At 39.5% G+C, this 24,478-nt stretch overlaps 1 protein-coding gene across 1 annotated transcript; it reads left to right on the top strand.

The window, feature by feature from the left end:
- Positions 1-392: 392 nt before the first annotated feature.
- EMB (embigin) lies at positions 393-21,213 on the top strand. Its single transcript, XM_054398131.1, has 9 exons — positions 393-483; positions 4,915-5,001; positions 8,236-8,325; positions 10,457-10,631; positions 12,949-13,037; positions 15,691-15,818; positions 16,883-17,165; positions 17,935-17,968; positions 21,156-21,213. The coding sequence occupies exons 1-9, from the start codon at positions 393-395 to the stop codon at positions 21,211-21,213; spliced, it is 1,035 nt and encodes a 344-aa protein (XP_054254106.1).
- Positions 21,214-24,478: the final 3,265 nt, after the last annotated feature.

Below are 24,478 nucleotides of genomic sequence, written 5' to 3'. Positions count from 1 at the left end.
TGATGGCGGATCACCTGCGAGGCCCCTCTCCAATTAGCCCCCGGTGCTCACCCACGCCCTTCCCACTGCATAAAGCCCGGCGGCGCCGTCCGGCTGCTACCATGCTAGCGGTGCTATATCCTCCCTGCGAAGAGGAAAGGTGCTGCCTGTAGCCGCTACTCGGCCTTTTTCTGCTGATGACTGCCTGACGTTTGGCCTGTTTGCGGATTTGGGGCTGTGCTGCCCTGATTTCGATCACTGTCGCAGCTGCAGCAGCCAACTCTCCCGCGCTCGCTTGAGGCTTCCTCAGCAGCAGCAGCCGCTGCCCGCGGGCGGTGCAAGGACGAACCAAGCCAGCTGCTTCTGCGGCGGTGGGGGAGCGGCAGTCGGAGTGGGGCGGCGGTTGTGGGACCATGCCTGTCGCCTTCTCGGGGAAACGCTTGGGACGGTGGCTGCTGCTTCTGCTCTCCCTCAGCCTCAGCCCCTCGGGAGGGAGCCCCGCAGGTAAATATGCCTCGTCTCGCGGGTCGGCCCGGGCCTGCCGGGCCGCTGCCGCCCTGCTGCTTGCCCTCAGCGTCGGGGTGGGCTGGGGCGAGGGGAGCAGGGGCAGCGCCTGGGAGCTACGGCTGAGCAAAGGTTCTCTCTGCCTCGAGCGTGTCCCTGCCTCCCCAGGAGGGTGAAGCGGTGGCCTGGCAATGCGACTGTTCTTGGCCCTGCTGAGGCGTTTCTTTTGAGCGACCCCAGCGCTCGTGGGGTTGGAACTCGCCAGCGCTGCCTCCTTCTCGCCCCCGCTGCGCGGGCAAGTGCCGCCCCTGCCTCTCCGTGCTCACTCATCTTTAACTTAAAAAAAAGTGTTTGGGTCTCGTGTAGGATTCTGCAAAGCAGGATTCAGTCTCTGCTCGCCGGTGATGAACTATAACGTAGTCGCTACCGTTGCATTCCCGTGTGTGCGGGGACGCAGGTATGCTGGCTGCCCCCTATCATTTTCCAGCCGGTACTCTAACGCTTCTCCAGCGTTTTGCCTCACAAAGGGGAAAAATTATTAGTTCATAGGTGCAGGACTTGGAGATTGAGGAATGGTGTTTTATTGCTGCCCTATCCTTTATCAAGTAAAGTATTATTTAAGTCCTGAAAAATCCTAAATCTGTAAGCTGCAATACTAAAATATCAGCGTGCCTAGCAAGCTGTGCAGAATGTTTCTCGTGCGGTTTTATATTGCTTGACTAAATATGACGTTTGAAATCTATAAAGGAAGGGGTCTTCAATCTTCGGGACTCTGTTCTTTCTCTAGTGGTTTTCAGTGGTCGAAGAGTGGGCCAGGTATTCATATGGAAATAAGAGTTTGTTCATAAAACTAGCGGTTTCTGCTATTAATCGCTAGTTTTGCAGCATTTCAAAGTACTATAGAATAGTAATAGAAATACCAGGCTGTTGGTCTTTGCTGTGTGAGATATGACTATTAGAACGTGTCTCGCCAACGCAGAAAGTTCTTCCAACCAGACGTATGTGAACATTACTCTTGCGATTAAACCTTCAAAAGTTTAGCTGCATTTTCAGTATAATGTGTAAGTAGTGACATGCTTGTTCTATCCTCTCTTGGTATTCCTAAAACTGAGAGGAGCAATAATGCACCCTGTGTGGTGATACCTTCTGTGAAATTTGTGGTAGCTTCACATGATGCGAAAGGACAGAAAACGTGTTCTGCAGTTCTCAAGGCTTGTTTAAAATACATGTATTTCTGTGCACACAGAAGAAAATCCGCTTTGTAGTTCTTAAAGCTTCTTTAAAATGTGTATTTATGCGCACACAGAGCTTGCAGTCCTTTAACACTTCCATTGATAAAAAAGCTGTGACTTTAAATGGTCTGATGTTTGTAGCAATATGTGATTCACATAGTGGCAACATGGTATTTTTGACTGTTACTTCTGAAAGCTTTACCCGAAGGTGTTTGAAACAATTACTAATTTATGTAAAACTATTAGTGAAATCATAACCTCATGGGGGATCTTGGGTGTTGTGGACCTAAGCAGGGAACAAGAGAAAAACAACCCTAAATAAAAGCCCCAAACCCACAACACAACTTAAAAACCCCCACAACAAAATCCTGTTGGCCCTTCCGAAATTTCCAGTTACTTATCTTCCTGAAAATGTTGTGCGTGTTTGATTTTCAGCAGACATCAGAAATGAGCCACGTACTTTAGTACCTCCCTTTAATCTGTAAAATATTGAGACTGAAAAACCAACAGACTTCTAGCAAATGCTTTTATGCTTGTATGAACATAAGGGAGGCATCATACTCTGATTTCCATGATAAATGTGAGGAAGAGTGTTTTAGTCTTCCATTGATTGTTAATCAAATGCGTGAAAAGCTAGTCGAGAAGAGAGACTACCTGCACAAGTGCAACACAGACAAGTTCTCCTTGGAGGAAGAACTAAAACTGTCTTCTAGTGAACACCTGTGTGTTCTGGAGGTGTGAAAATTAGTGGTTTTCTTCAATCAAAAGAAAACCTTGCAGTAAAAGTGACTGGAGGGAGGAGTTTGGTGCACAATGGCTGAGCTGCAGAAAGGTGGGTTGTATAGCTTTCTGCAGCTGGTCAAGTAGATACTACCAGAGGCCTCTTAGATTTTAAGTACCTAGAAGTGAGTTCTTACTATTCTGTTACTCTTGTATTTTCCAGAACAATTAAAAAGACTAAAATTTAAACCATCACCTTTTTTTTAATCGATTTGATGGTAATTTTAAAGTGTCTTAATGTTGTTATTCTGCCTAATTTAGTTGCATTGCACCCAGATTGTTTTAGAAAAAATCAGACTTACCACATGTCATCTCCCATCTGCTGCCCCTAATGATACCAAGGTGTTATATGAATAGAGGATGCATATAATTTTTTAAAGAATTGCTTCCATGTTGGGTTTTTCTGGTTTTCCCTGGGGGAAGGGCTTTTATTAGATTATTTGGAAGTCCTTCATGGTATTTCAGGAGAGAGAGCTCACTCTGCAGCTTTTCCCTGTTCTAGGGCTGCTTAGGAGATTGTGGTGGCTGAGTTTGAATAATACTGAATGTCTGTGTGCTTGCACAGAGTATAAAATTGGTATTAAATTAATTGACATTAATGATGTTAAATTAAACCAAACTGTATCTTAACCTTTTCCTGTTCAGTTGCTTTTCTGGCTGAAAGTGTGAGTAGTTTTTTAAAAACCTGAAATTGCTCTTCTGATGTCAGGTGTAAACATCCACACTTTTCCTTCAATATTGGCTGCAGTATGGAATAGAGATCAGTTACAAAAATAAATTAACCTCATACTCTCACCTCATCAAGGCAACAAAAACTCAGCATGACACTGCATTATTGATTAAATCTAACACAAATCTATTACAGGGTAGGGCATGCAGCCATGACTCAACAGCTTGAGATGTGATTCCACCTGACTTGCTTGCATCACTGCCTGGCCTGATAATACTAATCATGCTGTGCTGGGTCATCCTGATCCCTGATACTATTCAGTAGGTGTATATGAGAGAACAGAAGTGCAATGTTTTTCTGTTATGTAGTTTGATATAGGGACAGATAAGAGCCAAGATATGGAAGAGGTAGTGAGTAGAAATAGCACTACATGACTGCTTTCACTTGAAGAAAATCGAGATGGGAACCACAATAGTATGCAAATCATGTTGCAGGTTATCTGCCTTCCCTGCAGGGAAATAGAACTGCTGCATAGTTTGGCACCTAGTACCTTCTACATTTATCGTCTTTGAGGATTTTAGTTACTGTGCAGGTGATGCATCTACTAAACTGACACAGTCGTGTCATCCATGACATCCATATAATGTCTCAAGATGCTGCAGGTATAAAAATCTCTGGGCTTTTCTTCAACCTCACCACGAATATCAGATGCATAATAACTTTCTGTGCTCTCAGCACCTCTGTCAAGTAGAGAATAAGACTCGGTCATCTCAGTGGTTGAGTCATGAGCCAGCAGATACTTAGAGCAGTTTTCCTAAGTTTTTTGCTTGGATGAAGGGCTGGAAGGCAATGCCTGTCTGTGGGATCAGGGCATTAGTATGAAAAAGTATGACTAATAAAGAATCTGTTGTTAAGAACCACTAATACTTAATTTTTAATCATATTCTTTGATTGACTTGATTTACTTTTGATCTAAACTGGTTGAAATATCATGGGCAGATTGCGAAAGGGGATATGGTGCAAGCTGTACATGACTGATGTAGTCTGGAGTAACTGTGTCCTGAAGGTACCAGGGGAAGAGTCTGTAGGTTGTCTATGGTTGTAGTGCTGAAATGGGGTGTTAGAAGTGTTGTTCAGTAGGAACTGGCAGGATACTTTTCTGCTTTCTAGCACTTCATTCCCCAGCCTGTATTGATAATGTGGATTGTTCTGGCCCAGGTGTAAGACCCTGTCTGATGCCTGTTGTTGTGCTCGCCACAGTGATAACAGAAAGGGGGTTGTTCACTGCTTCATGAAACAGGGTAGGCATGTAAGGTTGTAATGAGGTCCTTTATTCTATTAGTGAATCTCTAATGTTTAAAAGTAATCGGTGGGTGTCAGCATCATTAGATATGATAGTCTTAAGCCTACTAACAGAACAGAATTTGATTACAAGTCAAAGTTTTTTGTTCTACTGGAATATTTGAAGAATGGCTGTGCCTGACTACAGCAAAAAAAATCTATATAGAGAAATGTGAGATTAAATAAAGATACTGCCTCACTTGTTTAAGCTTTTCTTGCATAAAGTAAGCTAAAGAGCTAATGAGAAGTAGTTATTTCACGTTTTGCATGTTCTTGGGGGGAAAAATGGAGGTAGTAGGCTGAGGTGTGTAGGTTCTGTTTGAATTCTTTTAATGAACTAGATGCTGATTTCAATTTAGTTCAACCAAAAAAAGAATAAAGTTTCTTTAAACTGTTTTTTCTTTGTAGATCCAGCTATGACAACACAAGATGCCAGTCAGTCTCAGGCAAACTCTATGACTAAGATGCAAGCTGGACTTAATGAATCATCATCTGGTAATTGTTTTACTTCCATACACTGAAAGTTACTGAATTTTTTCCCTACTGATGTTAAGCTACCATGTAGAGTTTACTTTTTTCATACTAAAGTCTTTGGTAAGAAGATAGAATGAAGGTAGGAACAGAAGTAAGTACCTCCTCTAGGCCTTTTGAAGCCATTTATTGCAAGTATGTCAAAGACTGTTGAAAACGTTACCCAACTGCCGGCTGCATGATCTTTTGTGCTTATGCATAAATGCTGTAATACCAGGCAATGACCCTGGAGATGGGACAATTTCTGAACTAGAACCATTTCAGGAGCTTGTGTTCTAGCACTTTTGACTGATAAATTTTTATGTCAGGAGTCTTCTTTATGTTCTTATTAGCGAGAGGTGTAATAATGCCCTTGCATCACTGTGCTGGCTTTATTTATTTATTATGGATGTTTTAATACCTGTTGTGCCCACACTTTTCCCTACCGTATTCTGGACTCTACTGTGCTTTTGACAGGAAGCAGAGTAGGTTCCAGGCTGGAGAAGCCAATTATTCATTCTACCTCTCCTTCCTCCATAAAGATCAGAGATACAGGAATTCAGTGGTGTACCAAAACTCATGCTGATTAGTGCAAATGAAACTCAGGCTGAGGTTATAGATGAACTCAAGTAAGTTCTGACAAGTTATTCCATCTATGGTTTTGTCATTGGAGATGACGATGCTATTTAACTGGCATTCAGCTTCAGATCTCTTTAGCAGAATGTGTCAGAACTGGAGGGAGTGCAATAGCTAATAGATTCAGTAACTATTTCCACACATAAACATACTATAAACATTTTGTATAATATGAACCCATCTGACTGTTTTCATTTGATATGTGGATTGAGGAAGTCAGTATGAGAATCCTGTTAGTGTGCTAGACACTTTAAAGGGTAACTAGATTTTTTTTTTTGTGTGTGAATGAGTAACACCTATCATACGAACTGGCACTGGTGTCTTCTGAATGTATTGTCATGAGGGATTTCAATTACAAACCAGGAGATGCATGTGCTAGACTGACAAACTCAGGTGGTCCATGACAACCTTGATATGTTGCCAAGATGTTTGCACACTCAGAGGAAGATTCCCCACAGCTCTGTCAGCCTTCATGTGTTATTTCAGGGTAAACACTTGGACTAGTTTGTTTTGTCACAAGGCAGAGACCAAGGTTTGCTTGTGCTGTCTACAACTACATGTTTTTTGCTCAAAAAGCAAAACTTTGGTCTAAAACTATAGATTTTTTTCTTTCTTAAAAAAAAACAACAAAACCATTTTGGACTTGAGATTGTCTACAATCACTAAACGAACTAGCCTGAAATTCTCTTCTGCATCATCCCCTTAATATAGAGGCTTATTGTTAAACTGGTTAAAGCATGAGGGAAGGTATTAAAGTGCAGGTGAAACAAGCTAGGGAAAAGGCTGTTTGTCTGTAGCACAGCATTCCTTGTGCTGAGCTGACACATAGGTAAAGAAAAATGTTAGTTTTACAGAACAGGCCAGAAATTCAGAAGGTGTGGCTTAAACTTGCTCAGAGACCTTTAAATGTAATCCTCTAGCAGGGACCTTCTTCAACAGAGCCAGATTCTCTCCACTGTAGCAGAGAGGCATGTGTTTAAGAACTTTACCTCCAAGTTCAGTTTATGTAGGAGAAGGGGCAATTCTGAGAAGATTGAGGTTTTCAGAGATACTGTTTCTGTTTCAGTGTACAACTGTCTCCCAGTGCTTGTTTTAGTGAGGTAATTGAGGATGTTGCCCAATTTTCTGTTTTTCAGCAGAGTGCAACCTTTTAAATCCATTGACAGGGAAGATAATGAAGCCCTTTTCCTTCTATGAGAATCTAGAATAATTTTCTCTTATGCTGTACAATTAGGCAGATTCAGTTCATAATTACTGTTTACTTCTTAAATGCTTTATCAAGTAACTGATGTTACGTTGAAGTCACATGTTTTACATGCTTACAAATATTTAGATTCTTTCACCCCAGGATTAATTCAATATACTTTCTTTGGTTTCATCAGTAAATTGAAAGAATTTTTTGTTAATAAGTTTGGGTTTTTTCACTTTTCAGAACCCATGACAACTACACAAACTGTCAACTGGCTAATTCAGAGGAGTCCTTCAGATCATTTGAGACTTGAACATACTGTATCTACTCCTGGTAAAAGCAATCACATGTTACTTTTTTTAATCAAATGGTTATGAAGGATTTATATTGTTTGGGAACTGCCAAGAGATGTTGACAATTTCTTTGCACTATTGAATCCACCTGGAGAGACCATGTAAGCTAGGGCACTTGTTAACCAGCAGGTGTTAGTCAATTTTGCAGCATTAGAGGAGTTAAAGCGAGCATAAAACACAAGATCTGCCTCTTCCTAAAGCAGATGTGAAGTTCCCAGTTGTCACATAATAACTTATAACTAATTTCTTGAACAAGGGGAAAAACTGATCTGACTGAAGTCACTCACAACTGGAGGAGATCAGTGAGAACTCTTTGCAAAGCAGTGGTATGATATTTTAAGGACACAATTGCACAGCATTTATGCTGTGTTTTCATCTATAAGGAAACTTAAGGCTTAAATACTTATTAATATTTATTAATGCAGTCTCTGGAAAGGATATTGGTAGTTCTCTGTGGAAAGCTATTTCTGCAGTGTAACATGAGTTTTGTGAAGCAGTGAGGAACTCTGACCATGCTCCAGTAGAACACAAGGTGGTGTTGCCTCTGCATTCGTTAGAGCTGCATCTAGATTTAGATAGTCTAAAGCAGCTTTCTGGCTGCTTTAAGTTATGGTGGTCAGTATTCTGTTCTGTTTCTTGTTCATTTTGCTAAAGCTTTCTACTTTCCCAAGATCTACTCAAATGTTCATATAGTTCCATACCATTCTAGGACCTATCTGTAAGCTGTAGGTGACTGAATCAGGCTCAGAAACAGATAGTTATGACCTTTTTAGAATATTGACATTCAAATTAAAACATTACCTTCAAGATAGAAACCGTGTTCTAAAATGGCATCATTACTGTAACAGCAATTGCAGAACACTGCTGCTTTAAGATTCTGGCTGTTAACACACAAGGCATATGAAAGGATCTCCCTAGTAGTCAGCATTTGGCAAGGACTTTTTTTCACCTAAGGTTAAGAAACTATTGCAATACCATATTGCAGTGCTGCTGTATGGTTACATTTATAGTATCACTTTGCTTTCTCCATAACCTTGTTAGGTCCACATCCTACCCCACAAGAATTCAAGCAGGCAACCAAAGAGAATGTGTCCAATGTCACTTTTGTGAAGTATGAGGTACTTCTACCTGGTGAGTATGTTATATTCTCCAATTATGTTATGCAGAATGCTCATGAATGCAGTTTTTTGTAATGAGTGGTAGAAGTGTCTAGGATGGCAACTCTTTGGTAAAGTTAAAATGCTCACAGTGAGCCTGTAGCAAGCTCAGTAAAAGAAAAGGTGACCAGGCTTGGTGCACAACTGAGTACCGTAATCTAATAACTATTTTTCAGGGAAGAATGAAATTCTGTTTTTTATTGAAACTACAAGTGAAAATGATTCATAGCTATCTGTCCCACCAAAACAATTCCAATGACAATTTCTTTGCACTAGTGGACCCACTTGGAGAGACCATGTAAGCTAGGGTGCTTGTTAACCAGCAGGTGTTAGTTAACTTTAAAGCTTTACAGGAGTTAAAGCAAGAATGAAATGCAAGATCTGCCTCTTCACAAATGAGATGTGAAGTTCAGTTGTCAAACAGTAATTTATAATTAATTTCTTGAGCAACTGGAAAAACTGATCTACCTGAAATCTCTTACAATTGGAGGGAGATGAGTTTGAACTCCTTTGCAAAGTATTGAAATGATATTTTAAGGACACAATTACACTGAATTTATGCTGTGTTTTCCAGCAGGAAACTTAAGGTTGTTTGGTTTTTAATTTTTTTTTTTATTGTTCCTGTACATGCATTCTGACTTGTACACACACTCTCAGACAGAGTCTGGTAACAGATACCAGTCTTGCTGTAGTTAATCTTCAACAGCATTTTCATTTACCATTAATTTTGAAATATATTTTAATCTGACTGAAAAACTGTTGCTATCGTGAAATCCATTCCACATGTAAAATTCCTTTGATCATAAACAAACTCAATAAGGTGAATTGTTTGGCTTATTAAGTGTGATGGCTCTAATAAATGAGTTGCAGTAACTGATTTTGCTCTACTATTAAGATTGAGGTGTTCCACCTCTAAGTTTACCTGTGGTTCAACAGATTTGTAATATTTTGGCTGGGACTTTGAGTTCTGGCCAAACTGTTCTTTAGGCTCTAAATATCTCTGATAGATCCAGTAAAGTTCACATATTTTATAGAAGTATGTGGTGCTTCCCCTTCAGCCAGACTATGCTGCTTCTTAGGTATGACTTGCATTACTAAGTCAATGAGCTGTATCTTATCTATCTTTTCTCAAAGAATTTGAGCTGTGAAATAAAGCTGCACTGCTTTGACCATCAGGTACTACAGGGTAGGTCTAGGATTTAGATGAGGCCTGCAATAAATCTTGATGTGAGTATTCAGAAGGACTAGCCACAGCTGGTCTAGAAGGCTTGAAAGACAAAGCCAAATGTGAAATAAAATGTCAGTGTTCATACAAAGTCAGAGGTGGCATTTTTTTTTTGGTATTTGTATGGATCAGAAAAGATACCTGCTGTTGGAACCTGCATTTTTGAGATGTTTCTTTTAGGCTTATGGAGCCTGTTTAGAAGCAAAAAAATGTCAGAATTTCCAGAGTGGGAATATTTTTCACATTGTAATTCTACTGGCATGTTATTAGGAAGGCATAAATGTGTTTGTAGATAGTTTGGTTTCAGGTTGAGTAGCCATAGCATGAAAGGCCAGATCCAGCAGTGTTGAGGAGAAAACATCACTAGCAACATGACGTTACCTATGATGTCGAAAATCTGTAATTGGCTAAAACATGAATTTGTATAGATATTTGCAAGTCTAACACTTTTTTCTGTTAATAATTTTAAAATATATTTACTAGTATTTTTAATAAAATCCTTTTTTAATTACCAAATGTGAAGTCATAAAGGAAGTTTAGACTAAGAGCAGATATTTTTTTCCCCCTGGTTGAGAGCTAAGTACCTATTGTATTTTGGTTTGTGTTAATTTATACAGAGGCATAAATCTGTCATGTTTTCAGTGAAATGAATCTTTATTTCTCTACTGGAGCCCACCAGGAAGTTTACCTACAGAATGGAGTGACTGTCATTTCTGTAATGGATGTGTATAACTTCTTTATAGTTATCAGACAACTCTGATTGGAAAGTGTAACAGTAGCACACTGTAATCCAACACATGTAAAACACAGTCTTTGAATCTCTTCTTCCTCCAAAATGAACGAATATGTGTTTTTATAAACAATTCTTTAAACTTTTTAGGTGCTTCTGGTACTCCCATGGAAAAAAATATCACTTTGGAGAGCGCAGCTAGAATTGAACTTTCGTGCAAAGTGGACACTAAGTATTCTCATTCGAAAAGCCTTCAAGTGACTTGGAGAAAAGGAAATGAAACAATCAAACACATTAATAAAACTGAAAACAGCTGGAGCATCCAGTAAGTAGCATTCTTTACATTAGACATGCAGATTCTGATGAGTTATCACACTCATATGCACTGCCCAATGCTAGCTATCTGTATATTAGTAAAGAGCCAAATATGGTTACCAGTGCCCTTAACCAGTGTATTGAAGCTGCCAGAAATGAGACAGGCTGCAGTTAACTTGAGCCCGGAGGAAGAGCTCCTGTTCTTCCTTTAGTGATAGAAAAACATGATTTGTTCAAGACAAGAATATATAAAGATGGTTCTTTGAGGTCCTATAATTCTCTTCAATAAATGAAGTAGTAATTTTAGTGAGATTGATAATATACCTCTTAGTTTCTCTACTTTCCTATTTACAACATTCTCTTTTCTGCTTCAATGCTGCTGTGTAGAGGTCTGAAAGGTCTGAATGGTGCAAGATAGAAGAAACTGCCTTTACAGTAAAGATCTTTTGGATTGTTTGAATATGTTTTTTTTCTTAATTCTTTCAAACCTCTACAGAAACTCAAATGTTGTAAAACATTTTTTCCGATTCATACAATTTATAGTTGAACTTGGAAAAATCTGCCAATAGGCTAATTTCAACCAGGTAGTCTCCAACTGATTTCTGTATAGCTTTGATTTCCTAACATAATATTTGTATACAATTTCTATGATGGAAAACGTGATCAGAATGTACTGTCACTTTTCTGCTAGTCTGTATGCAGAAATAACCATGTAAACCTTTTTTAAAGTGCCTGTGAAATGTATCGTTTGTCATCAGGGAAGATGCTGGACTTCATTACATGTCAGTTCTTTAAAACTCTTTTGTTGAAGCTGTGGTAGCCATTGACTGGCTTTAGAAAGAACAAACCCCTTAAATGGATGAGGGAGGTTCTGTGGACATTGCCTACCTGGACTTTAGTAAAGCTTTTGACACTGTCTCCTACAGCATTCTCCTTTTGAAATTCATGTCACAAGACTTGGATAAGTGCACTCTGCATTGGATAAATTGATTGGATGGCCAGGCCTAAAGAGTGGTGGTGAATGGAGCTAAGTCTGGCTGATGCACACTCACTGCTGGTGTCCCCTAGGGCTCAGTACTGGGTCCTGTCCTCTTTAATACCCTTATTAATGATCTAGATGAGGGGATTGAGTGTACCCTCAGTAGGTTTGCAGATGACACTAATCTGGGTGGCTCTGTCAATCTGCTGGAGGGTAGGGAAGCTTTATAGCAGGTTCTGGACAGGTTAACCCAAAGGGCTGAGGCTTGTATGAGGTTCAATTAGGCCAAGTGCCAGGTCCTGCGCTTGGGTCACAACCACCCCACAGTAAGTTACAGACTTGGGATAAGTGGTTGGAAAGCTGTGACTTGGACAGGGACTTGGTTGACTGTTAACTGAGCATGAGTCAGCAGTGTGCCCAGGTGTCCAAGAAAGCCAAGGGCATCCTGGCTTGTATTAGAAACTCTGTGGCCAGCAGGAACTGAGTTGATCATGCCCCTGTACTCAGCAATTTTGAGGCCACACCTTGAGTACTGTGTTTAGTTCTGGGCCCCTCATTATAGGGAAGTGCCAGAGCATGTCCAGAGAAGGGCAACAAGGCCTGTGAAGGGCTTGGAGCACATGGCATGTGAGGAACATCTCAGGAAGCTGGCTTTCTTCAGTCTGGAGAAGAGGAGGGTGAGGGGAGACTGTATTGCCCTCTACAACTACCTGAAGGAAGGTTGGAATGAGGAGGGGGCCAGCCTCTTTTCCTTGATTACAAGCAACAGGACTAGAGGAAATGGTTACAAGCTTCACCAGGGGAGGTTCAGGCTGGATATTAGGAAATATTTTTCCTCTGAAAGGGTTATCAAGCATATTGGAATGGTCTGGCAGGGGCAGTGGTGGAGTCCCCATTCCTGGAGGAGTTCAAGCAGCATGTGGATCTGGTGCTTAGGGACATGATTTAGTGTTGACCCTTTAGTACTGGGTTGAAGGCTGGACGAAACTATCTTTGAGGTATCTTTCAAACAGATATATTCTGTGATTCTGTATATAATCTATACATAGGCTTTGCTGTGTAGTTCATATGGTGAACCTGTGTCTAACTCAGTAACCTGTACACCATATTGTTTATGGCTTTCTGTGATCAGCGAGGGTGAAAATTGTATTTATTCCCAGGTGTTCTTGTGTTCCTGTTTTCATAGTCAGGGTGTTCCTTACACAGCACAAAACTTGAATCCTAATTTCAGTGATGTGTTTTCTTTGCTCCTCTACTAATCTCTGCTGGTTTCTTTAGAATGTTTATTAGCAGTTGCTGATAATTATAGGACAAATACAAGAGGGATAAAAAGGTAACTTCTTTGAAGTTTGCAGATTCTGGATAACAGTAAACTGGGAAGTTACACTTGTACGCTGAAAGGTGAAGAAGAAATCAGTGCTGTGTTTCATTTACAAGGTAATCATATTTAATTTTATTTTAAATTTTATTTTCCTTGTCAGTTGAAATCCTGTATTAATATGGTTTCTGGATAGTACAGAAATTGCAACTTGATTTGTTAAGTAGTGACTGATGCAGTCAAGCTACTCAAGTATTGCTATGAAAAGCATTTCTAAAGCATGGAAGGAGAATAATTTTGAATTACAAACTAAGAGTCTCTTTAACAAAATTGCTAGTAACCAAAAAAGCATATAAGCATATTTTCCTTAATGGGTAATTGGTTTCCCCTTTTCCATTCCCACAGCAGGAGTGGGTGTTCATTGCTTTCTGGGAGTGGGAGGAAAGGATGGCCCAAATAAATTCTTGAGGAAGCAAAACCAATGTCTTGACAGTTTGGTTGAGATTTGGTGTACAAAGGCAGCACTGATTGGCTGAATGGAGGCAGGGTTTAAAACAAATTCAGTTGTATTTCTCAAACACCAAGCTATTGCTTTAGTGTGTCTGTCACTCTATCTAAAAACAGCCCTTATATTGAAAGTTGGTGTGCTTCACTGGACAGACAAAAGTGCCTTTTCTTCCATTTTGTATTCTCTTCCCCAATAATGTTGCCCCTGACAGTAGAAGGCAAAAGGCTGCTGTTCAGTGGAATATCTGCTCATACAACTTGAGGAAACTCATGTATGTTGAAATTTTGCATAGTAATCTGTTCAGATCTTCACCTAGGAAGAAAGACAAAGCTGTAGTTTATTCAGACTTTTTTTAATCTCTGAAAGTTGTCAACATGCGGGTAAGGTTTAGTTGAATGGCTATCCACATCTGTTTAAAAAGTCAAAGGAGACCTTATTCTTTTGGAAGCATACAGAAACTATTTCATTAAGAGCAGAAATGACTCGACAGGGAAGTCATCCTTTCCAGAACAGTGCATAGGACTGGTTGATTTATTACTAAAAGATGGGAGAATTGCTGCCACTTCTGATGCCGTAAAAAGTACTGGCTTGACACTTTTTAAGATTAATGCAAAAGCAAAGGAAATGGGAAAGAAGTCCTTGAATCTTCCAGTCAATGTGGTGAGAACAATTCTCAAAATGAAAGATGGGTAATGTGTTGGTATAGACGTAGTGGCTAAAGTCATCACTGCTGTAACTAACTGCAGTAGCTTTTCTACTAGGCAGTTAGGCATTATTGGATGTTATCTTTCATCCCTTCCCCCTTGTTCTGGCTTGGCATAAATCTGCTATGATTTTGAGGTGTTAAGCTTTTACCCAGCTCTACAGAAAACAGTAAGAGATGCTCATAGGAAGCTCAAATTATTAAAATGGAGATCACAGATATTTTTAAATGGTGTGAAATGCCATAATAGCTATATTAAAGAATATAATCTTCCAAATATAGTAATTTGCCCTTTGTTCAGGGATTGTTGCAGGACTGTCCAGGTGTATGAACTATTGAACAACTCTGGCCTTTAAACCAGAAATCTGATTGGTAGAAATATTGGTGCAATCGCTTGTCCATTTCTTCAACAACTTTTTTCCTTGTGAAACAGAAGTGTTTTCTCATCAAATTATAAGTGATTTAATTGCAGAAACCCAGAACAAAGTGTATATTTCTCTACATATACTCAGGAATTGTATATGTCACCACTTGTCCTGGTGGACAACAAGTTATCCATGGGTCAGCAATGTGCCCTTGTGGCTAAGAAGGACAATGATATCCTGAGGTGCATTAAAAGTGTGTCCAGCAGATTGAGGGAGGTTCTCTTCCCCCTCTACTCTAGTGAGGCCCCACCTTGACTATTGGGCCCATTTCTGGGCTCCCCAGTTCAAGAGGGACAGGGAGCTACTTGAGAGTCCAACAGAGGGCAACAAGGATGATTAAGGGACTGGAGCACTGCCTTATGAGGAAAGACTGAGACACCTGTGGTTATTTAGTCTGGAGAGAAGTCTGAGAGGGGATCTCATAAATATGTATAAACGAGGGCTGGGTGCCAGGAAGGAAGGGACAGCCTCTTCTCTTTTGTGCCCTGTGATAGGACAAAGGGCAATGGAGGTAAACTACAGCACAGGGAGTTCCACCACAACATGAGAAGAAGAGAGAAGGCTCTGAGGAGACCTTAATGTGGCCTTCCAGTATGTGAAGGGGGCCTACAAGAAAGCTGGTGAGGGACTTTTTAGGGTACCAGGTAGTGCTAGGACTAGGGGGAATGGAATAAATCTGGGAGTGGGGGTGGATGTGAAGAAGTTCTTCCCCATGAGAGTGGGGAGAGCCTGGAATGGGTTGTCCAGGAAGGTGGTTGAGGCCCCATCCCTGGAGGTGTTTAAGGCCAGGCTGGATGAGACTCTGGCCAGCCTGATGTAGTGTGAGGTGTCCCTGCCCATGGCAGGGGAGTTGGAACTAGATGATCCTTGTGGTCCCTTCCAACCCTGACTGATTCTATGATCTTATAGCAACAGAGAACACGATTCCTGTAGTCTTCACAAATTCTGTATATGACATAACAGATTGGAAGGACTCTTCTTTTAGATCATATCATGAATAAAATAACTCTGTTTTAAGGGAAAAGGGAGTGAACAGACTACTATAAATATATCTAAATATATTATATCCTTTTCATGATACTATAATTAAACTGTAGCACTCGCTTGATATTTTTTTCCCCCTATTTTTTTCTTAGTACCAAAAATTGAAGGAAAAGAAAAACCCATAGTCAGTTATGAAGGAGATACAGTTGTAATGATTTGTAAAAGTTTTGGCTATACTCCCATTGCCTGGACCTGGTATATGGCCAATGGAAGTGATCAGGTAAAGTTTCCATCTGTTTGTCAACCAAAATGATGTGGCATAAAAAAAGTACAGTATTTGATTATAGGCTGTACAGTTTACATTTCCCTGGATGTTAATGTAAATCTCTAGATGGAGAAAACAACTGATATTTAGAAATAATCATTATTTCAGGGATGTAGTTCTTGTTCTGGTTTATAGGTTTCTTCTCCATGCCATAATCTTACAACCCGGGTAAAACATCAGGCCAGTCTTGAATGTATGCTTTTACTGTATCAGTGACCATTACATCACTCAAATCTTACTACTTGATATGTATAAAAATGTATAGCAAAATACTTTTGAAGACATGGAAAGGATGGGAGGTTTGAGGGAGAATTCCCTTTTCCTCCAGGTAAAAATAATTCTGTCTATCTCAGCCTGTTTCGTGCCTCTGAGTCACTGGACTTGAAGGAGATCATCCTGTGGTGGAGACTGCTGTGCCACTTGACTCTGAAAGACCTGAAATCTCTTATTTCAGCTCTTGCCTTAAAGGCTGGGGAAGCACTTTCTCAATAGTTTCCCTCCTTCACATACCCACCTCTCAGGATCTCCCATAGCTTTGGAAGCATAACCACTTTGTTCTAGCCCTTTTCCAAGGAAAGCACTGTCAATGGAGAGGAGATAAATGTCTCCTCAGTGCTGGAGGGCAGCAATGGCTTAAGACTATTATTCCCAGTGAAGCAGCATTCCCAGTTCAACTTCTTTGAAAAGGGTGTGCCTTGAGCTGTGGTTAAACCTGGAGGCTGAATCCTGACACCTGAGGCCACCTGTATCAGTGAACAGTCAACAATGCCTTGAATTAGATCTCAAATAGACAAAAACAGGTCAGACAACTTGCTCACTAGAAATGCATATTTTTCTCCATTGAATGTAGAAAGCAGGAGGGTGACCAGTTAAGACAAATCCTTCCTTTGGAGGTGAACTAAATGTTTCATGTGTCACTTGTTCTTATAGAGCTATCTATCTACACAGAACTATGTCACATAGTAAATCTAATTACTTCATCATTGTGTTAATAAGACTTGTATTTTCTTAATTTTCAGGTTGTCATTAATGACTCTTTGCTGACAGACAAGTATGTGATTAATGGAGGATCTGCCAATGTAACCCATCTAAAGATACTGAAGCTCACCAAGGAAGATGATGGTGTATATCAGTGTGAAGCTGCATTTGAATTAGGGAAAAGTGTAGGAAAGCTGAAGCTTAAAGTTCTGTCCCTCATGGTGCCTCTCAAACCCTTTCTAGCAATCGTGGCTGAAGTTGTTGTTTTAGTAACTATTGTTTTCCTTTGCGAGATGTATTCAAAAAAGAGAGAGAGATGTGCAAGTAAGTCTTTTTCAGACTTTTCTAGGTTTCAGTTGACATTGCAGCTAACAGTGGAAAAGTGTCCTATAGCGCTTCATGTGTGAAGTTCAGTATGATTTTTCGTATCTGTATTTTTTTTACTGATAAAAGACTTTATGCTAGAACACTACATTATTTTATCTATTTAAATCTCTTTCATGGGTCTTGAATTCAGGAGCAAAGTGCTTTCACGAATACTTTGAATACTTTTCCACAAACGGGCTTGATGTGGTTCTTTTTCCTTACAAGACAAGGATTTGGAGGTATAATTTTTGGGGAATGCTTAGGAATGGAAGCGTGGGTTAGTCTTAACAGCAGAAGCTTTTATCAAGATTGAGAAAGACAGAAAATACATTCTGTTTAATGAACTAATGGTGGTGGTTGAAACTAAGGCAGACATAGGTGAGCTGAACTAGATGTGCAAAGTGAGAGAGAGATATATACACAAATTTTTATGTATACATGGATGTATGTATACAAAATATGGCAAAATGTGCCCATGCATATGTATTATACAACATGATGTATGTTAGAATTAGATTAATAAATCTCAAAGCAAGTTTGACGAATCTGCAGGTAATTACACTGAGTAAAGTAAGATAATTCAAATTACAAGTTTAAGAAAATTAATGGAAAGTTTGTTTTGTTTAGATGTGCAGTAAACATAATCAAACATAACTTTTCTAGTGTTTTTTATTTTATTTATTTTATTTTAAGTTTATTAAGACCTTTATTTTTTTCTGTTATGCAGCAGATGAAAAGGAATTTGACCAAGCTGAGCATCTGTAAGTTGACTGTATACTACAGCTAAGTGCTTGCTTTTTTTGCATATTATACCATTATATAAATTTATACACTGTTGTTGACACAACTAGTAAGGGTTACTGACAAATGTGAAAGTACAATTTCTTTCTTTCTTTATGCCTTCCTAATTCCAGAGTATGCACAAAGCTGTTCTATGCTTGGCACTTAATTTTGGTATTTGAAAGGCATTACACTTCTTTTGAGAGCACCATGTGTCTTTATAAGCTTTCAGAATGAGTTTATAACTATAAGGAAAATCACTTTCAGGTGGAAATTTTACAAAAGCTTTGATTTTTTTTTTTTTTCTCCACATGTATAGTTTATTTGTCCCTATTAACATACGTTTCTCTTGCATGCAGTCAAGCCCTAGCTAGTTTCTAGGCAATCTTGTAGTTGCTGGCATATTGAGATCTGGTTTTGTTGGCTCCTCTGGTGATAAGTCATACCTCTCAGGGAAGGCCTCTCACTGTGCTGATGGCTTGGGCTCCCTGAGCACATGAATGGCTACATTACTGGAGCCAAAGGATCAGCTGTAGGCACTTCTGTTGCTGTTCTGCTGCTTAAGGGTTGGTGCTGCTATGCTGCTTCCCCACATCTTAGGATAATGCTAAAGGCTTGATTGTTTTTTGTCCCTCTGAGCTTTGAAGTGACTTTACTAGGTCTTAACTTTTGTTTTAAGATGCAGCCTAGCAGTATAATTTTTTTTAGATGTGTCCAGTCTAATCCAGTTTTCTTCCCCTCAGTCCCTTTTCTCCTCCTGTATTTGTCTCTAATTTGTCTTCAGTAATGCTGTCTTTTTCTTTTTTAATTTCTTCCTGTAGTGACCTTGTTTCCTTTGTTCTATTCACTTTCCTGTCTATTTTCCAGTGCTAGATGAAAATATTTTAATGCTCTTCACTTTGTTCAAATGGCTTTAGAGTATAATTGAATTACAGTTTTAAAGTGGGGATATGTCTTGGGATTATAGTATTCTATTATCCTGCTTAATGTTTGGGGATATGTCTTGGACTGAAAAATGGAATAATTGCCCTTGTCACACAGCCCTGCTCTTTATAAACATGCTGGAGCTGTATTGCAATAGATGGTAACACTCTGCACTAAAATGCTTTCATGCTTGATGAGAAGGGTATGGTTTTGATCAGCTACTTGATCTTTACTTTGGAGTTCAATCTTGGATAACATTAAACCATGTAATTCTTGCCAAATTTTTAATAACTGAACAGCCAACATGGATTTAGGAAGGGCAGGTCCTGCCTCACCAGCCTGATCTCCTTTTATGATCAGGTGACCCATCTGATGAATGTGGGGCAGGCTGTGGATGTAGTCTACCTGGACTTCAGCAAGGCCTTTGACACTGTCCCCCACAGCAAACTCCTGGCCAAGCTGTCAGCCCATGGCTTGGACAGGAGCACTCTGTGCTGGGTTAAGAACTGGCTGGACGGCAGTGCCCAGAGAGTGGTGGTGAATGGTGCCACTGCCAGCTGCCAGCCAGTCACTTAGTGGTGTCCCCCAGGGATCAGTGCTGGGCCCCATCCTGTTCAATATCTTTATTGATGACTGACCCAATCCCCTCATCCAGATCATCAGTAAATTTGCAGATGACACCAAGTTGGGAGCAGGAGTTGCTCTGTTAGAGGGTAGAAGGGCTCTGCAGGCTGGACAGATGGGCAGAGTCCAACAGATGGCATTCAACAAGTCCAGGTGCCAGGTGCTGCACTTTGGCCACAACAACCCCATGCAGAGCTACAGGCTGGGGTCAGAGTGGCTGAAGAGCAGCCAGGTGGAAAGGGACCTGGGGATACTGGTTGACAGCTGCCTGAACATGAGCCAGCAGTGTGCCCAGGTGGCCAAGAGAGCCAATGGCATCCTGGCCTGGATCAGGAGTACCTAGAGTATTGTGTCCAGTTCTGGGCTCCTCAATTTAAGAAGGACATTGAGATACTTGAACAGAGAAGGGCAATGAGGCTGGTGAGAGGTCTGGAGCACAAACCCTACAAGGAGAGGCTGAGGGAGCTGGGGTTGTTTAGCCTGGAGAAGAGGAGGCTCAGGGGTGACCTCATTGCTGTCTACAACTACCTGAAGGGAGGTTGTAGCCAGGAGGGGGTTGGTCTCTTCTCCCAGGCAACCAGCAGCAGAACAAGAGGACACAGTCTCAAGTTGTGCCAGGGCAGGTATAGGCTGGATGTTTGAAGGAAGCTCTTCACAGAGAGAGTGATTGCCCATTGGAATGTGCTGCCCAGGGAAGTGGTGGAGTCACCATCCCTGGAGGTGTTCAAGAGGGGATTGGACATGGCGTGTGATGACATGGTTTAGTGGTCATGAGGTCTTGGGTGATAGGTTGGACTTTGATGATCCTTGAGGTCTTCTCCAACCTTATTGATCCTGTGATTCTGTTATTTTAACCTTTTAACTTCATTTTGAACTAATTTTTACTACTAATTTATGGTTATCATTGTGTGAAATACCAAACATTATTTATCTTTTACTCCAAGTCTCTGGAAATTTCCTATTTACAATTATTGTCGAAGCCAGATACTAGTTCAAACTGCGACATGTTTATAAGATGTTTTGCATAGCAGAGAATGTCTCTAAAGTAACTTTTCTGGTCTGTGTCAAATGATGGCTAATATACAGCTTAACTTGGTAGATGAGGCTGTAATTATAATGTCACATCCAACAATACATTAGGTGGGAGACTAGTGTTTCAGAAACAGATTTTTTTTTTTCTTTTGTAGCAAGAGAATTGTTAATTCAGGTCTTGATTGTGATCAAATCCATATAGCTAGTTGTAGGTATTTCAGCAGGAGCAATCATACGACTACTTCAGCTTGTGTTCTGAGGGTTGCTTGTGTTTTTGAGCATTCACTTGTATACATACTTTACACTAAATGACATGATAGTGATGGCATTCCCAGAATTGATTGCTGTACTGTTTTAATTTCTGCCTAGAACTCTGGGATTTTTGAGGGGTTTGAGGTGAGCTTTACTACTTGTCTGAGAGGCTTTGAAATTCATTCAGTTGCTTAAATTTTGATCTTTTTTCGCTTCACATGAAAAAAAGAGAGACTCAAATACATTTAAGACATACCTTGTGACAGCTTGTGGGATGAAATGATTGTGCTCATTGTATATTTAAAAGTTTTGAAATCTAACCTATCTTTCTTCTAGTAAATTTGAAGAAAGCAATGGTCTGGAAAAGAGTAGTGCTAGGCACAGAAAAATATAACCTGATTCCAAAAAAGGTAAGTAAAAGGTGAAACAAGCTAGTTTACTTTTCTCTTGAGCAGCCTGATACAAGGACAAAGATATCCACTGTACTACCCCAGTTCTCTTTTGATGTGGGAACGTAGTAATGGAACCATTGTTTACATAAAACAATATAGTCCTTTATGATGTACTATCAGCAAGAAAATGTATCTAAAACCTCTTAGTTTAGTTATGTCATCATTGTGGCTTAATAGTTCTGCTCACCCATGCAGTGCTTAAAGTAGGGCCCAGATTAACCTGGTTAATCCCTTGACTTCTGATTGTGAAACATTTTTGTGAATGAGAGGGTAGCTACTAAGATGCATGAGAGCTGCTGATGTATCCAAAACCCTATTCTTCCAGGCTGTGTTTTGGATGTGGAGAGTTTATGAAGGAAGGATACAAGTGTAATAACAAGCAGGGAATGTGACAGTACTGGAGATATGCAATAAGGGATTTTAGGACTCTAGGAAAATGAAGGCAGTTCCTAATAAATGGTGACTGAAGGGATTAGCAATAGAAGGAAGCAGAGGATATGTAGACCAATGGAAGATATATAATGAACTTCCCTGATTCTTTGCCCTCTTTAGAGTCTGACAGGCTGCTTCTACTTTTGCCAGCTGAAAATGCTTGTCAGAGGATGAGGACCAATCCTACACACTAGCTACTTCCCTTCGTAGTTTCCTCTCTGCATCTGGTACCCCAATCTCATCCAAACATGAGAAATATGAGTGACTGCATTCATGTCACTGCTGGTAGTTTTTCTTTATCACAAACCATCTACCTGAAGGAAGATTTGCCATACAATCTATTTTAAAGAACCAAAAGAGAAGTATCAAATAAAATTTACAGAGTAACAAATATATTATCTTTCTCACATGTTATTCTGTTTATTTATTGCTGTGACTTAAGTTCCAAAAGGCTTACCCCATATTGGATCTAAAATATCATTTTTGTGAAGTCCTTTTGGCACATGATACTTAGTGAATTATCAAGGATTCAGATTTGGTAATTGTAATATATACATTTGAATTAATACAATTTTCAAATAAATATGGAAAAACAATAGAATTCATGTTACAAAGATGTGTGGTGTTGTTTTTTTCTTTAATTCAGGAGTTTGAAACCAATGGAAGTGGAAATCAACACAAAGCTATAGAAGATACATGCAGCTATGCCTTTTAAACATCCACTATGCTTCTAGGTGAAATCCTCTATGCTTATGAAGAATAAGATGCTTTTAAAATCGCTGTGGAACTGCTCATTTTATGAAGACAAGAAATGCATTCTGATATACCTGTTTAGACCTTTTTAGTAACATTGCTTTTTTTACTGAAAGAAGGTTTGTGATCAGACTCCCGGTTATTTTGTGACTGATTGTTATGGTTTTTGTCATAAATTGGAATTAACGTTGCATTCACTGAATGAACAGGTAATATAGGATGGGTTTATCACCTGAGTGCTGTAAAGATTGACTTGAAGGATCAAAAATATTTCTACCAAAGACAATGCCTTTTACTAGCAGATGAAGCAAATGTGACACATCTATTTTTACCAAAGAAATGATCAAAGGGGGATCTTTATCACTATTTAAATAGTGGTTTTGCAATTTGGTCTGAACAGAAACATGCCTTCATTCTAACTGTAAGGTTCATTTAAATGAAAAATTAGGTATGTTCTGAACACTTAAGGTACGTATTTTCTTAAGATGTCCTTCTATGTCTGTTTATTGACTAATTATAAGCAGGCTACACACAGATCAGTTTTCAGCTGCATTACAGAATAGATAAATGCAAAGGGGATAAAATACCATATCAGAATATAACTGAAACAATATCTTATGATTATAGGAAAATTACTGGGGAATTACTGGGCTGTAAAACCAGTTTTGAAATGATAAAGAACACAAACTTCATAAATAAATTGTTCTTGCAGTACATCCTGTCTAGATGGTGCTGTTACTTCTTGCAGCATACTCTATTGTTTCTTAATCTCCTTAGAGCACAGAGATCTTGAGCAGCTAAAGGTGGTAGAATAAAGCAGCATTAATATCACCAGTTCTTACACAAAAACAGTGACACTGCTGTTATGATCTTGCTTTAGAAGAGGTAGTTGCCATAGTTATACCATTTACTTGTGTTAGCATTAATCAGCTGAAAAGTGTGCAGCTGATAGGAACACAGCTGATTGTATTAGCTGCCTTTGCTTGCTAATGCAAAAGAAAAATAAGAAAAAATTCAGTTTTACAAAAAGGAATTGCTTCTCTCAACAAATGTAAGCAGAAAACAGGTATCATTTGCAAACTCCCTAAGGAGGTAAAAGGAAAAATATCTAGATAGGATTTAATCAAACCAATCAGTTCCCTTTGAATGTAAAGGAATACAGAAAAATGGAAGATTTTGAATTCCCTTTTCTGTTTTAGTGCTTATATGGGTTTGAAAACATCAAAGCATTGGCTGTTTTGTTAGAGATGTGGGATAAAATTTGGTCTGCCTTATGCATTTCTGGTTTTCATAATTTAGTTTGCAGCTTTAACAACTACAAGTTAAAGCCCAATTATGGGAGGCATATACACATTAAGTAATTGACTGTAAGGGCTGAACACTGATGGAGGGATCCCTTGCCAATATACTGGGTCTATTGTACTTTGCCTTGAAGTTTCTATGCACTGTAAAAACTAGAATGCATTTGCACACTTTTATATGAACTTATAATTGATTATTACATTTTTGTTATAGCAAATATTTGCCATTTAAAAATACTTCTGTATATTGTGTGAAACAATTTTTAGTTTAGAATTTTTTTTATTTGGTAGGGAATTCAGCAGTTAGAAAGTCTACTTAGAGATCTGAGGATTAGATTCTGAACCCAGTAGAATTAATAACAAGGAGAAGGTTAGGTACTCTGAGAAAAAGCGCCCAACTTTTAATCAGAAATGGTGAAAAATTTTATTTCTGCCTTTAAGCATTACTACCTGATCTTGATATTTTGATTGGCCAACATAAGCAAGTTAGTTGAGTATATACTACTTTTGGTGTTAGCAAACAACGGCTGTGCTGAAGGCAGACAGGAACTAGAGAAACTGGATTAAGCACAGGGTTTAGATCTGTGTGTTCCTGATAACAGGACTGTACTTGTTAGGACAGTTTAGCTGCTGTAACTGTAGTTTTGTCCTGATGTGCCTCTAGGATGTTCTGCTTGTCATGTCAGCAAGGTGGTTGGTGGGTTTTTCAGTTGGCAAGCAG

This window comes from Indicator indicator, chromosome Z (assembly GCF_027791375.1).
Source record: "Indicator indicator isolate 239-I01 chromosome Z, UM_Iind_1.1, whole genome shotgun sequence".
Classification (NCBI taxonomy): domain Eukaryota; kingdom Metazoa; phylum Chordata; class Aves; order Piciformes; family Indicatoridae; genus Indicator; species Indicator indicator.
Note: the sequence above shows the minus strand (reverse complement) of the source record. Positions and strands in the feature narration are given on the sequence as shown.